The sequence below is a fragment of the Henckelia pumila genome, chromosome 1 (assembly GCF_033568475.1).
Source record: "Henckelia pumila isolate YLH828 chromosome 1, ASM3356847v2, whole genome shotgun sequence".
In the NCBI taxonomy this organism is placed as follows: Eukaryota; Viridiplantae; Streptophyta; class Magnoliopsida; order Lamiales; family Gesneriaceae; genus Henckelia; species Henckelia pumila.
The window spans coordinates 171,389,106-171,402,644 of record NC_133120.1 but is presented as its reverse complement, the minus strand read 5'-3'; the positions used below and the strand labels follow the sequence as shown (position 1 = coordinate 171,402,644).

The window sequence follows — 13,539 nt, the reverse complement described above, 5'->3', positions numbered from 1 at the left end:
TTTTTTGGTGGAGAGTTTCACATGATTGTATTGCATCAAACTTGAACTTGGCCCGACATCATGTTCCGGTTAGTGTAAATTGTTCGCTATGCAATTATTTTTATGATACTACATGTCATGCTCTTTTCTAATGTCTTGCTATTAAACATCTTTGAAAATCTACTCCATTTATGAATTTAATTCGTGAGGGGCAATGGGACTGGGAGTACACTTTGGATTTTTGTGGATGGTTGAAGGAAAAGCTAAACAAGGCAGATATTGAGAGCTTTGCAATCCACACTTGGGCTGTATGGAAAGCTGAACAAGAGTTTTTGCATGGGAATCAATAGGGAAAGATATCAGAGGATTTAGGGTGGAGCTCAGCTCTCCTTATTGATTTTCGCAAAGTCAAAGATATTGGCAGGAAGAATGTGGTGCTTACTGGGGCAGGGAGAGAAAGGAAATGGGTTGCGCCGCCTTAGAATGCTTTTAAACTTGACACAGATGCCGCTATCAATCCTAACTTAAATCATGCCAGTGTAGGGAGTTTATTGCGAGATTGTCAATGTCGTTTACTGTTGGCATTTGGCAAGCAAATTGGTAAACCATTGTCAGTGGTGCATGGGAAGCTATTGGCGATCAAGGAAGAAGTTAAGCTTATATATGAAATGGGGTTCGGAAATGTGCATATTGAATCAGATTTCTTATTGGCAGTGTAAACAGTCACTACCATTCAGAAAAATCTTGGCTATATGGGAGTTTGTGCTTAAGAGATAACTTCACTGTTGAAGGAGCCTATAATCGCGGGAATTAGTCATATCAGCCGAGTTACTAATAGTGTAGCTCTTCATCTTGCTCATTTTACTTTTTCTTCCCAGTTACGTTTTAGATAAATGATGAATTTTAGATAAATGATGAATTCTCATTTTGGTTGGTTTGTCTAATAATGAATTATTATTCTCAATAATATTAAAAGCTTCCGTAAAAAAAAAAATTTCAAATTAATTACAGGAATTATATTATATTATACATGCCAAAATATATGACTATACTTGCACAATGATTTTATTGAAAAAATGAATTTAATTTTATTTTAAATCGAACTAATAATAAAATCTTAACATATATATGTATTGCCTGTACGCGTTTCTCTTTGAATCTCATTTCCCGCACCTTGTTTGCTTAAACCCTAACCCTCATCTACTCCAGACCACTAAAATTCACTCTCACCAATCATGGCGGAGGATTCTGGAGAAATCGAGAAGCTCTATGAGTACTGCGAAAAACTCAACGAAGCCAAAGACAAGTCCCTAGTCAGTCCACCTTTTTCTCTGTTATCTGTAAGATTTTGGGGGTCTAATTTTGGGTTTCCTGTTAACAAATGCCTCCTCTTTACTTTTTCGGGAGCAGAATAAGGTTGATTACGAGGGAATTATAGCAGCAGCGAATGGGAGTGTCAAGGCCAAACAATTGGCGGCACAGATGATACCAAAGTTTTTCAAATTCTTCCCGGACCTCTCCGAGCAAGCTCTTGACCAGCATTTGTACTTGTGCGAAGATGAGGAGCTAGGGGTGAGCGTTTACTATCAATTAAGGGTTTTTTTTCTATAGTTTCGGTACTTCGAATTTGAATTTAATTTTTTGCACTTGAGACTAGTCGAGCTGACATTGTTGCTGCTCATGCTATCGATTTTTGGAAAGATTAGATTTTGACATTAATTAAGTGTTAATTGTATTAGTTCTATGGAGTAAGGAAAAAAACTGGAGCGTGATATTTAGCGCCGTTATTGTTATTTATAGTAATTAGTTAGAATGTTGTTTACTTGTTGTCATCATCATCTTTTAACTAAAATAGATTGCAACTTTAGTGGATTAAGTTATTATTATTATTATTATTACTTTTTTTTTTGTAAGAAACAAAATATATTAATAAATTGATGGTACAAAACTACAAATGAGACAATAATCCAACCAATCTTATGAAAAGCAAATTTAAATCCTAATTTGGATGCCTGATCTCTTCGTATTAAGTTAAATTTGATTCATTAATGCCACCATTGAAAGACGATATAATATGATATCACACACAATACATACATATATATATATATATATACACACACACACATACATGTATGTATGAAACTAGGAAAAAAGGAAATCTTATTATAATGACTTGTAAGTATAAGCAATATGGTTAATGGGATTGAATATCTACCAAACCTATGCCCTCTGGCAATATTACTATATCTTCATTTGTTCATTGCTGAAGGTTCGAGTTCAAGCTATCCGAGGGCTTCCCTTTTTCTGCAAGGATACACCTGAACATCTGGCAAAAATTGTTGATATACTTGGTCAACTTCTTGTAGCTGGTATTCTAGCTTTGATCTCTATTTGCATCTTTGCAGTTTTTGTTTGTTCTTTAGTTTGATTGAACATTTTGGTGATTGTAGGAGATAATGTGGAGCGCGATGCGGTGCATAAAGCCCTTATGATGTTATTGCGGCAGGATGTAAAGAGTAAGACCCAGCTAATACAATTAACCATTTCAGGAGAAAAAAGTATCTGGAAGTTATTTCAAAAAATAATCTGGACGTTATTTATTTTGTCGCTTGTTGCAGTACGATTAAAACTTACTCTTGTTTGACATTTTAAACTTTTTAGAAATTTTTTTGGGATTTGAAACTCTCCATCTGGACATATTCTAATAAAAGATCATCAGACCTAGGCTGGGGATATATTTGCCTTTGTTATTTTGATTCTGTGAATAATGGTTGTGAGGATGTTAATGTTATGTGTGGGAATCGTATATCTGGATGAGTCTTACGAAACACTTTTCGCTTTGAAACAAGGATATTCCATTATAAGTCTGTTGGAAATCTGGCCTCCTAAAATTAGCAGTCTTTTGTGCAGTTTTAATTGCCTTTTTCCGAAACCAATTATCATTCAACCATATAAATTTGCAGTGCAACCTTGCAAAAAATCTGTTGCATGACACAGAATGCTAATGTGCTCACATAATTCTGTCTACCTTTTAAGTCTGTGAGTTGTTTAGATACTAAGATTACTAGAGTTCACTATGCCTAGAGTGCATGGTCCATGGTTTTAGATACTGCCATTAAAAGATGAGCGCATAAGTGTATTCTGATGCTATTTACTATGTTTGCCTCAGCTTCATTAACAGCTTTATTCAAGCACATTGGAGGTTTGGATGATCGAAATGCCGAGGATCTCAGCACTTGGGAGACCATCCGTGAAAAAGTTTTATGCTTTATACGAGACAAGGTAGAAATATTTAGTTTCAAATGGATATTCTTTTCTCCAAAGTTTTACATTGGGTGAATCTAAATGTGGCCATTTTTCAGGTGTTTCCTCTGAAAGCTGAACTGTTGAGGCCACAAGCTGAAATGGAGAGGCATGTTGCTAATTTGGTGAAACAGGTAATTCTGAGTGTCGGGGCATTGGAACTAAATTCCAAATCCTTAATACCTTGGTCATTCTGTATAGTATGATTTCTACTCTTTAGGCATGGATTGCGCATAGAGTTGACTACTTCTATAACCTTTTGTTAGTAGCTTATTTACATCTCTTGACCAATACATTGATATGTTCTTGGTCCAGAATTTGCAAGACGTGACTGCAGTGGAGTTTAAATTGTTCATAGACTTTTTGAAAAGCTTGAGCTTATTTGGACAGAACGCGCCTGTTGAGCGAGTTCAAGAGCTTGTTGAAATTATTGAAGGACAGGCTGACCTAGATGCTCAGTTTAATGTATGTTCATATATTCCATCTGGATCCCATTATTATATTTATTCGTTTGATGCTGCCAGGACCTCAGTTTTAATCAGTTATATTTGTTTGAATTAATATAATATTTTTACCTTTTTGTTTATCACAATTAAATTTGTACTTCATTTTGTAATATGTCTTTTCAAAATGTTGAATCTGGTGTACAGCTTCCTGGTACTGAATGCTTATTTAATTAACATGGTAGAGTGCGCCATAAGAAAAGAATAGACCGTGTGTGAGATTCTCTGGCATGTACTATGTTGGTTTCAGTTCCTGGATTTTTTTTTCACAATTTTGTATATTTGTTTCCATTGAAGACAGTTACTGGCTTACTGCAATTCTTGGCCTTTTTTATGATCAAACTTTCCTTAGAGAATAGGTGGGAATCAGTTTGTCTGCATGTGTATTATCCAGATTACAGTTTCTTATTTTCTTTCTTAATTTATTACATTATTGTCCACTTAAAAGGGTTTCTGCATAATTTTCCTTTTTTTAAAAAAAATAAATAAATTAAAGTTCCCCCTTTTGCAAGTGCTGGCTCTTTCTTGGACATAAATACTGTTGTTAAAAGTACGTATATTTTTTTATTTTTATTTGACAACCGTACTTCTTGTTCAGGTTTCAGATGGAGATCACATAGATCGGTTTATATCATGCCTAAGCATGGCCCTTCCATTTTTCATGGTGCACTATAATACCCATCATCGCATTTCTTTAGCTGTTGAATTTATGGTATATGATGATCTTGTGCATATATTTGATTTTAGAGGGGTGCATCAAGTAGCAATTTCTTCAGCTATCTGAACAAGCAAATTCTCCCAGTGTTTGACAAGGTAATATGTACTGACCAAACTAAATTATTTGCAATTGTGAAGATTGAGCGACCAAAAAGTTTAATCTAGCAATTCTTTATTCCTTCTCTTTTATATCTATTCCATTATTGATGGAGCCATGCTTTGCTTTTTGCACAGCTCCTATTGGGAAAATTCTCTTTTTTATGCATTAAATTAATCTTACCATTTTATACACCTGATTCTTGTTTTTGTCTCTTTTTTATTTCTCCTCGTTGGTTTCATCAACTTCATATGCTCAAAATTGGTGAAATTTAAGGGTTGACGACACGTCGTATATTTTTTTTTTTTTTGCAAAACCGTGTGTTGGTAAATGGTAATTGCAGAATCCACACTCTAAGAACAGCTTGTACATACTGTTTTCTAACTTTGTGCCTTGAATCCTTGATAACAGTTTTTTTTTAATCAATTTGGCTGAAGCCTGGCCAACTCCGTTAAATATTGTTAAAGAAACTTGGCTCTTTTTTTACAACTGAGAAGCTTCGAGCTTGAAGCATCTCTTGACATTTTCTTTATTATTATTTTGCTTCATTTATATAAATTTAGTTCGAGTTATCTGATTAAAGATTACCATTCTTTGCATTAGCTTCCTGAAGAACAGAAACTAAGCATGCTCAAGATCCTTGCTGAATGTTCATTTACTGCAAAACCTCAAGATTCAAGACAGCTTCTTCCCGCTGTTGTTCAACTTTTGAAGGTATTCTTTCTAATTATGATGGATGAAAAGTGGCATGATTCGTGCTATGTCCATGTTTTTCTTTAGTGTTCTAGAGAGAGGAGATGTCGCCCTACCTACTTACTGAATAAACTGTGGCTTAGCTCTAGGTTTATAATTGTAAAAACTTTGTTTCTGGTTTGTTACTGTGGATATAAATAAAGTAATATGAGTTGTTACAAATTGATGAGTGGTATATTGTTGCATGGATTTACGTTCAGTGAATTCTTTCTTAAATATTCTCTCTTTCAGAAATATTTAGTACGAAGAAAGATTGAAGAAATGAACTTCACTAGTATTGAGTGTTTGCTTTATGCATTTCACCATTTAGCTCACAAGGTACAAATACGCTGTATTTCACATTTGAAAATGTGCATCTTACGTTGCTAAACTGACTTCCAGATGCATTCATGAATTTGTAGACTCCTAATGCCTCAAATAGCCTGTGTGGCTACAAGATTGTCACTGGACAAACATCTGACAGGCTTGGAGAAGATTTTTCAGAGCAATATAAAGATTTTACAGAGAGGTACTTGTGAACCAAATGGTCATCAAAATCTTTACAATAAACAAAAATTTAGAATGATTCAGATGGACTATGATTAATCTTCAGTTTGTGACCTATGGAAATGAGTGAAGTTATGCTGCCTGCAACAAAGATGGGGAGTATGCCATTGGTAGTAAAACTATAGTGATTGTTGTAGGTTAATTTTTTTTTTGTTACTTGGTTTATGGAGTTTAGAGGGCTTTTTTGATTTATTTGTATAAACCCATTTTCATTGTGAACAAACATTTTTTTTTTTATCAGACTCCAGACAGCTTCTTAGCTTCTGTATCAAATTAGTTTCTTCCAGGATTTGTGCCATTGCAATTCGGTCATTGTTTAACCTTAAAATTTTGATTACTAGTTTGTTGATGAAACAGATTGAGCACTATTGAGGATTTATCTAGAGCAATGATTAAGAAATTGACCCAGGGGATGGCAGATCATAATAAAGCAATGGCTGCAGCAAAATTAGAAGAAGAAAAAGATGCGATTGTAAGTCCTCACCTGAGCAAGAATGAAATTGTTATGATGCCTCCGTTCCAACAATGTTGTTTGTATAATTCCCTCTCATAATGTCACCTCGTTCTTGTATCAAGCAGAAGAAGCAGAAACAGAATGCTACAATGGGACTTCGTTCCTGCAACAACATACTTGCAATGACACTGGTGAAAGCTTTTTCCAACTTCACTATATTTATCAGCACATTCTGGTAGAAACCTTTAATGATATTTATGGCATTCGATAACAAGTTCTTGTAAGATATAATGCCAAGGAGTTGTCCAATTTTGGAGAGTTTACTGCAATATCTTACATTTTAAATAGTGATAATTATTAGCCAAGCTTTTGTTTTATGTTCGTAGGAGGTAAACCACACGAGTGCCTCTCCTTAGTCCTTTCCAACTTCAGCTCTTCTATATTTTGACGATTACTCTTCTAATTTGTCTCATATGATACATCATGATCTGTATTCAGCCTTTGCACTCAAAAGTACCTTCATTCATTGGCGACAAGAAAATTACCTTGTCATGGAAAGAAACTACCCCCACTGTTGCTGCTGCCGGGTAACAAAAAAATCCCAGACGTTTTTTTAACCGCTATTACGTACCATTTCACCATTCTGTTTATTTATTAGCAAATGTTTGCAATTCCAGTAAAAAACGAAGTGCTGCCACTTTATCCAGCACTAGTGCATCCAAAAAGGGTCGTGGAGCAGGAGGAGATTTTCAGAATCCACTTCTTAACAAGGCATTTCAAGGGTTAAACGACGGAAGAGGTAGAGGCAGAGGTCGCGGATGGAGGGGACGTGGTGGTGGAGGGAGAAGTTACCGTTAAAATGAGATCGTTTCCTTGTGACATTTTTCCTAGGTGCACATACTCTTAACCTAGCTCTAGGGGTACATTAAATTTATTTGGTGAGTTCCAGTAGTCACTTTACCTCTTGCATTGCCTAATGACAATTGTCAACTGTTGAGTTTCCTCGAGAAGGAATATTACATTTGTGGTTGATATCGCAAAACTACCTCTCTCTATTTGCATAAATCGTCGATCGGCGATACTCGTGGCCATATATTCATGCTCACACGCTTGTTACTTGTCGAAAAATTTCTATTCAGGAGGGTTCCATATAGCAGCACCATGAACTAGTTATTGATGCATATCTTTGTAATATGTTTGTACCACGTTATCCGATCTGATGTACTTTATTGTAATTTGTTTTGAATTCAATTAAGAATCAATGAAGCAGTAGCACATGATCCTTGTGGGAACTGCAGGAACAAAAGAAATTAATGATATTTATGATGAACGGATGAGATGGAACCAACACAAATTATTAATCTCTCTAGGCAGTCTTCTCATCATGTTGTGTTGTACTTGTGGAGCCCCTTCATTCATCATAATCCGCAATATGTGGAACACATTGAGCAAGCAAATAAAGCTTCGTCCCACACCCTTTCTTAAAGTAACATGCCTGTTTTTGTATGCGATAAATGATCTACATTGATTGGATTACGTTTTTGGAGTGGTATATATAGACTTTGACATTGAGCAAGCAAATAGAGCTTCGGCCCATACTTTTTTTTTTTGGTATTTGTGAAAAGAATCTCTATAATCACTTATTTTTAGAGGTTGCAAATACTATCTAAATGTTCTACATTATTGGATCACGTCTTTGGAGTTTTATATATAAACTTTGACAATCCTTCTTTTAAAATTAGTTTTTGTGGTTGAGTTAGACTAAAGTTCATAATTTTAATAATATGTATTTCCCGAATCACCCGTTTCAATGATCCAAAATTTGAATTGACGTTTTGCTCTGTCGTTTTAGGTACTCAATCGATACTACCTTGCATGTAACATGTTATGCATGCTGGCATTAATTAAATGACGTTTCGATATCATCAGCTCCATTTTGTACCATATATTACATTTGTGAAAATTGTTATATGTACAAATGAGAGTTGTACATTGGATTTGAAATTACAAAAGTATCTCAAATATTTTTTTGAAAGAGGTTTTATAAATAAAATATAGAGATAATTTCAAAGTTAATGTGTATACAAATGTGAGAAATATATATCTTCAAAAAAAATGTGAGAAATATATAAGCTGTTAGGAGATCAGACAAAAAAAAAAAACTGTTCAAGCCTAACCTCAAACTTTGAAAAACGATACGAGGAATGATTTTATGCTTTGGTTCAAAGATTGAGAAATATATAAACTGGTAGGAGATGTGAAAAAAAACTACTAAAATCAACTCAAATTATATATATGAGGTCGTCACATGATACTTCATGTCTCTTGCAAATAAATGATTGGAGTCGCACGAGTTCAGAAATTACAGTTGGGGTGGGCTGTGGGCTTGAATTTAATGTGATAAATTATATATTTTTACAAGAAAATGTCATATATATATATATATATATATATATATATATATATAACAAAAAAAATCACAACATTATGCTATTAAAAAAAATGAAAAATTTGTTTTTGATTTTATATGTTTGTCTTTTTATAATTTGGTCATCTATGTTGTCATATTTTAATTTTAGTCTGCTAGCTTTTTTTTTTTTTTTTTTTTTTCAATTTTAGTCATTTTTTGATTGTGTGATGATATAAAAACAACACAGTGTTAATGTCTATAGTGTCACATAAGCACTTTTCATAAAAAGAGACTAAAATTGCCAAAAAAAAAAACTCTCATATAAAAAGGTGAAATTTAATAACATGAGAACCAAAATCGCAAATGACAAATTTATAAGATAAAAAATATAGTTTTCCCCAAAAAAAATGAAATTTTACGCTAGAATTAAGAAGATGGGTTGGGCTTCGGGTGTGTAAAAGATGAGTTTTAGTGGAGTAAGTAAAAACATACATAGTTAAAAATAAAAATTTGGGGTGGGCTTCAACCTAGGACTGATTTAAGCTAGATCCGTTCTTACTCGCCACGTGTCACAAATAACATTAGAGAAGTTAGGAGATATCCTATGAAAATCTTTATCGTTTAAGTCAGCAATCACCTCATTATATGTACTCAGAAAATAAGAAAACTTTACAGGATAAATTATTGACGCCCCTATCAAATGGAAAAAAATGACATATTGATGAATAATTTTGTGGGCTTTATTGTTATTGAACTTGAATTTTATTGGACCTAATTTATTTAATGATTTTAATGTTGGATATACTAATTAACTAGATACCAAACTCAATTTTGACGGAACAACAAATCGAATAACTTTTATTATAGTAATATTTTCTTTACGATATAACTCCTTATATTATAAAGTTTAGCTAACTTTAACAAACTGAAATAAAAAAATTTTATATGTTAGCAACTGAAATTTTTAAAATAATATTACAATCTCTTATATCATATATAAGTAAAACAATATTACAATCTCTTATATCATATATAAGTAAAACGAAGATTTATTTTGATATTAAATTAAATATATATTATTTATATTATATTCCAAGTGCTAGTATAAATATAAAAAAATATGAGTCAAAATTTTTTTAAAATATTGAAATATAAAATTTTTAATTTACAAAATATTATCAAAGTTTGGGAAAAAAAATTTAATATTCAAAAGTTATATTATTCTGTTATTATTTATATATTTAAATAAAATTAAAATATATCCTCCGGTCATTAAAGACAAAGTTTTTATTATCTAAAATTTTAATATAGACTATATATATATATATATTATATAATGTTAAAAACGAAATAGTAAAACTAATTTATATTTATTTTGTTTTTATTCCAAAGAATGTTAAAATATAAATATGTTAACTATGATAAATAGTATTTTACTTTAAAGTAACAATAGAAAGTAGCTATATTTTTAATAAAATATTATGATTAATTAGAAAGTTAATTTTTTAATCTAAAATTTAAAATTATGGGATAGAAAAATGTAGAACGTCAAAACCACGTATGATATGAATTCTTATTGTATGGAAGACAAACACGACTATATTAAAATCGTACCCTCAATCCAATAACAAAAGAAATCAAGAAATTTGCCCAATTTTGAAAACAAGTAAAATTTTTGGATTATTCACCTCTAGTTTACTTGAAACTAGCAACAAACAATCATGAATAAAACCTGATCACAACGAGACTTTCAGAAAACCTGTTTCTGACAACCCACGAGGATAATCAATCGACAAACGCTACAAAATTTAAGAACTTTGTTAAGTTTGATTTTTGAGTAAGCAAAAGTTTAATAAAAATTCTAGAGAGAATTTTAATTGATAAATATCAAAATCTTAATTCTATATCAATACTGAATGTTTTTGTTGTATTTATAATACAACTACAAATAATAAAAGAAATCGCGAAATATTCAAAATATATCTAAAGATATCAAAGATATCTCCTAAAAGTTTTCTAGTATGAATAAAAGACTCAAAATAGGAAAATAATGCCAAAAATATCAAAAAGTCTCGCGCACACACACAAAACGCCGAACTGTGTGAAAGAGAGTGCAGGCGCAGGCGCGCATAAGATTCTGACTGGAAATCTTGAAAACACTCGGAACAGGCGCAGGCGCGCGACAAACAGGCGCGGGCGCGCATAAATTTCTGTCTCCAATCTTCAAAATTGCAAGGACACGGGGTGGCACGTGGAACAAGGCACGAGCGCGCATGCTTAACGGATTATGTCACTTATTTTTGTATTTTCTTTGACATTTTCTCCACTTTTTTGATGTCTTTGGACTTCAATATTATTGTAACATCTCTCAAAGTGATCTTCAAGCATTTCAATGCCTTCTTGACAATTCATCATCAACGATTGAAGCGCATCTTTGAATCTCTTAGCTCGACCTCTCGCAATTGGTCCTCTTGGCATCTCTAACAGATCCTTAGCCACTGATCAACATGCAAGATATCCATGATCGCATCATCCTCCCATTCTTGAAAAGGATTTGACATCAAATCTCGATCATCACCTACATCAAACAACGACAAGTTAAAAACATTAAAGTAGTACTTACATTATACTCACCTGGCAAGTCTAAATTGTGGGTATTATCATTGATCCGCTCCAAGACTTAGAAAGGTCCATCGCCTCTAGGTAACAACTTAGAACGCCGCTTCTCCGGAAAACGTTCCTTTCTCAAATGCAACCACATCCAATCACCCGGTTCAAATACAACCTTATTTTTACCTTTATTTGTTTGCTTTGTGTATTGCAAGTTCTTCTTTTCAATATTCGCCTTAACCTTTTCATGCAAATTTTGCACAAACTCCGCATTTTTCTTACCATCCATGTTAACCCTTTCACTCATAGGTAAAGACATCAAATCCAATGGGGTTAAAGGATTAAAACCATACACAATTTCAAATGACAAAAAATTTATAGTAGAATGCACACTACTATTATATGCAAACTCAAAAAATGACAAACATTCTTCCCAACTCTTCAAATTCTTTTTAATTATAGTACGTAACAAAGTTCCTAACGTCCTATTAACAACCTCAGTTTGACCATCCGTTTGAGGATGACATGTAGTCGAAAACAGTAATTTAGTACCAAGTTTGCACCATAATGTTTTCCAAAAGTAGCTCAAGAAACGTGTAAGGGACGAGATTATTTAATTTTAATTCGAGAATATTTAATTTAAAATTTTTGGAGTTTAGATTTAAATTATAATATTCTTAAATTATTTAGGATTGAAATTGAATTAAAAATAAGTTTCAAGGGCTAAATTGCAACTAGTGAAGAAATGAGGGGCCAAAGTGCAATTTTTAGAATTTGAGTGGGACACTTGGCTTTTAATTGAGCATGTACGTGTATATACTTGCACTTATCAGATTTCTACCATTTCCTTCCGTCAAGAACCGAGAGCTCCCATTTTCTTCTTTGAAATTGATCTTAAATCTTTAATATCTCAAGTTTCGTCCGGCCGATTTCAATTCCGGGTATAGTTCTACGATCCTCTCGTCAAGATCTATGAATTGATGTAAGTATTCATTAGATTCAGTATATTTCGAAATTATGTGTGTGAAGAACTCAGAATTTGAGTATGAATATGTGTTCTTGAGATTCTATGTGTTGTATTATCGCAATCGGGTCGAAGATTGGATGCCGTTTGTATTTCTTGTGAATTTTACAGCATGTATTTCGAAATTACAGCTGCTGATATGCTGGTATATTGATGATATATTGCTTGTAACGCCCTGTTTTTATCTTAAATGAGTTTATTTGAGTTAATCAGAGATTACAGAGTTCTCGAGCCGGTTTGATTTTGATCAGGGTCCTTTTTGCAAATTTTGGAAATTTCAGGGACTAAAATGCAAATATGGAATTTTATATATTATCTACAACTTGATTGGATTGAGATTGGTCTTATTCTCCTCCTCTTTTCCTTCTCCACGCCTCCAACCTCCATTAGAGAGCCAAACGTGAGTTTGGAGCTTTCAAAATCCAGTCCGAGCTCGATCCGTCCGTTAGAAATTAATTCTGAAGGCAGATTATCGATCACTGCAGTGAGAGCTCTGTTATATTGTAAGTATTTCTCCGATCGGATATGTTTTGTTTTTCGGAGGTTGTTAGAATCGATTTAGATTCTAGTATGTTGTTCTAGACAGAGTTCTGATCGTTTATTATCTGTCGGTTTTGAATTAGAGCGACGTCCGGATTTGTTATGATTTTTGGAAGCCATTTTCGAAAATGTGGATTTTGAGATTGATGGGTTTGCTTTGTTATTGTTGTTTTGGGCATTGAATTGAGTTGTTATCAGTATTGAACTGCTGTCTGCGTTGCCGGTTTGTTCAGTTTATAGCCGTTATGCCGTCGGTTTGAGTTTTGGGTTTTCGAATCGTTTTTGGTATTGAGTGAAGCCTTGGCTTGTGAATGATCGTGATTGTTGATCAAATCTTGTATTCGTACAGATTCGTTGGAGTGTGTCGAGCCCTGTGTTAGCAGCATTGTTCGTCGAGAGTTGGACGAAGAACGGTAAAGAGATTTCCTTGAACCGTTGTTTGTTGTTTAGGTTGTCTAGTTGTTGATACAATCTTTTGTTGTAGCTAGTCCGGAGTTGGATCTACGACATTGAAAGGTAAAAGCAGTCATCGTAGCGGGATAGCATACTCGGGACTGTTGGTTCTCGAGTTTCCCTTTTTAAATCACATATTGCATTGAT

The 13,539-nt window shown here is 33.4% G+C and overlaps 1 protein-coding gene across 2 annotated transcripts; it reads left to right on the top strand.

The window, feature by feature from the left end:
- Positions 1 to 1,137: 1,137 nt before the first annotated feature.
- On the top strand, positions 1,138 to 7,506 carry LOC140880278 (apoptosis inhibitor 5-like protein API5). 2 transcript variants are annotated; one of them, XM_073284588.1, is made up of 16 exons: positions 1,138 to 1,292; positions 1,390 to 1,551; positions 2,252 to 2,351; positions 2,433 to 2,498; positions 3,152 to 3,264; positions 3,345 to 3,419; positions 3,601 to 3,750; positions 4,387 to 4,452; positions 4,536 to 4,601; positions 5,206 to 5,316; positions 5,587 to 5,673; positions 5,757 to 5,863; positions 6,259 to 6,373; positions 6,481 to 6,546; positions 6,854 to 6,942; positions 7,033 to 7,506. In XM_073284588.1, the coding sequence occupies exons 1-16, from the start codon at positions 1,215 to 1,217 to the stop codon at positions 7,211 to 7,213; spliced, it is 1,632 nt and encodes a 543-aa protein (XP_073140689.1). In that variant the 5' UTR covers positions 1,138 to 1,214; the 3' UTR covers positions 7,214 to 7,506. The 2 variants fall into 2 exon arrangements, with proteins under 2 accessions (XP_073140689.1, XP_073140698.1); XM_073284597.1 differs by lacking the exon at positions 5,587 to 5,673.
- The last annotated feature ends 6,033 nt before the right edge of the window (positions 7,507 to 13,539 follow it).

What these genes read in the sequence shown, in the direction of transcription:
- LOC140880278 (XM_073284588.1), top strand. Translation starts at nt 1,215, where the DNA reads ATGGCGGAGGATTCTGGAGAAATCGAGAAGCTCTATGAGTACTGCGAA. An exon ending in TGGCCCTTCCATTTTTCATG is followed by an intron (nt 4,453 to 4,535) that starts GTGCACTATAAT and finishes ATTTGATTTTAG; the next exon opens with AGGGGTGCATCAAGTAGCAA. An exon ending in ACATACTTGCAATGACACTG is followed by an intron (nt 6,547 to 6,853) that starts GTGAAAGCTTTT and finishes ATCTGTATTCAG; the next exon opens with CCTTTGCACTCAAAAGTACC.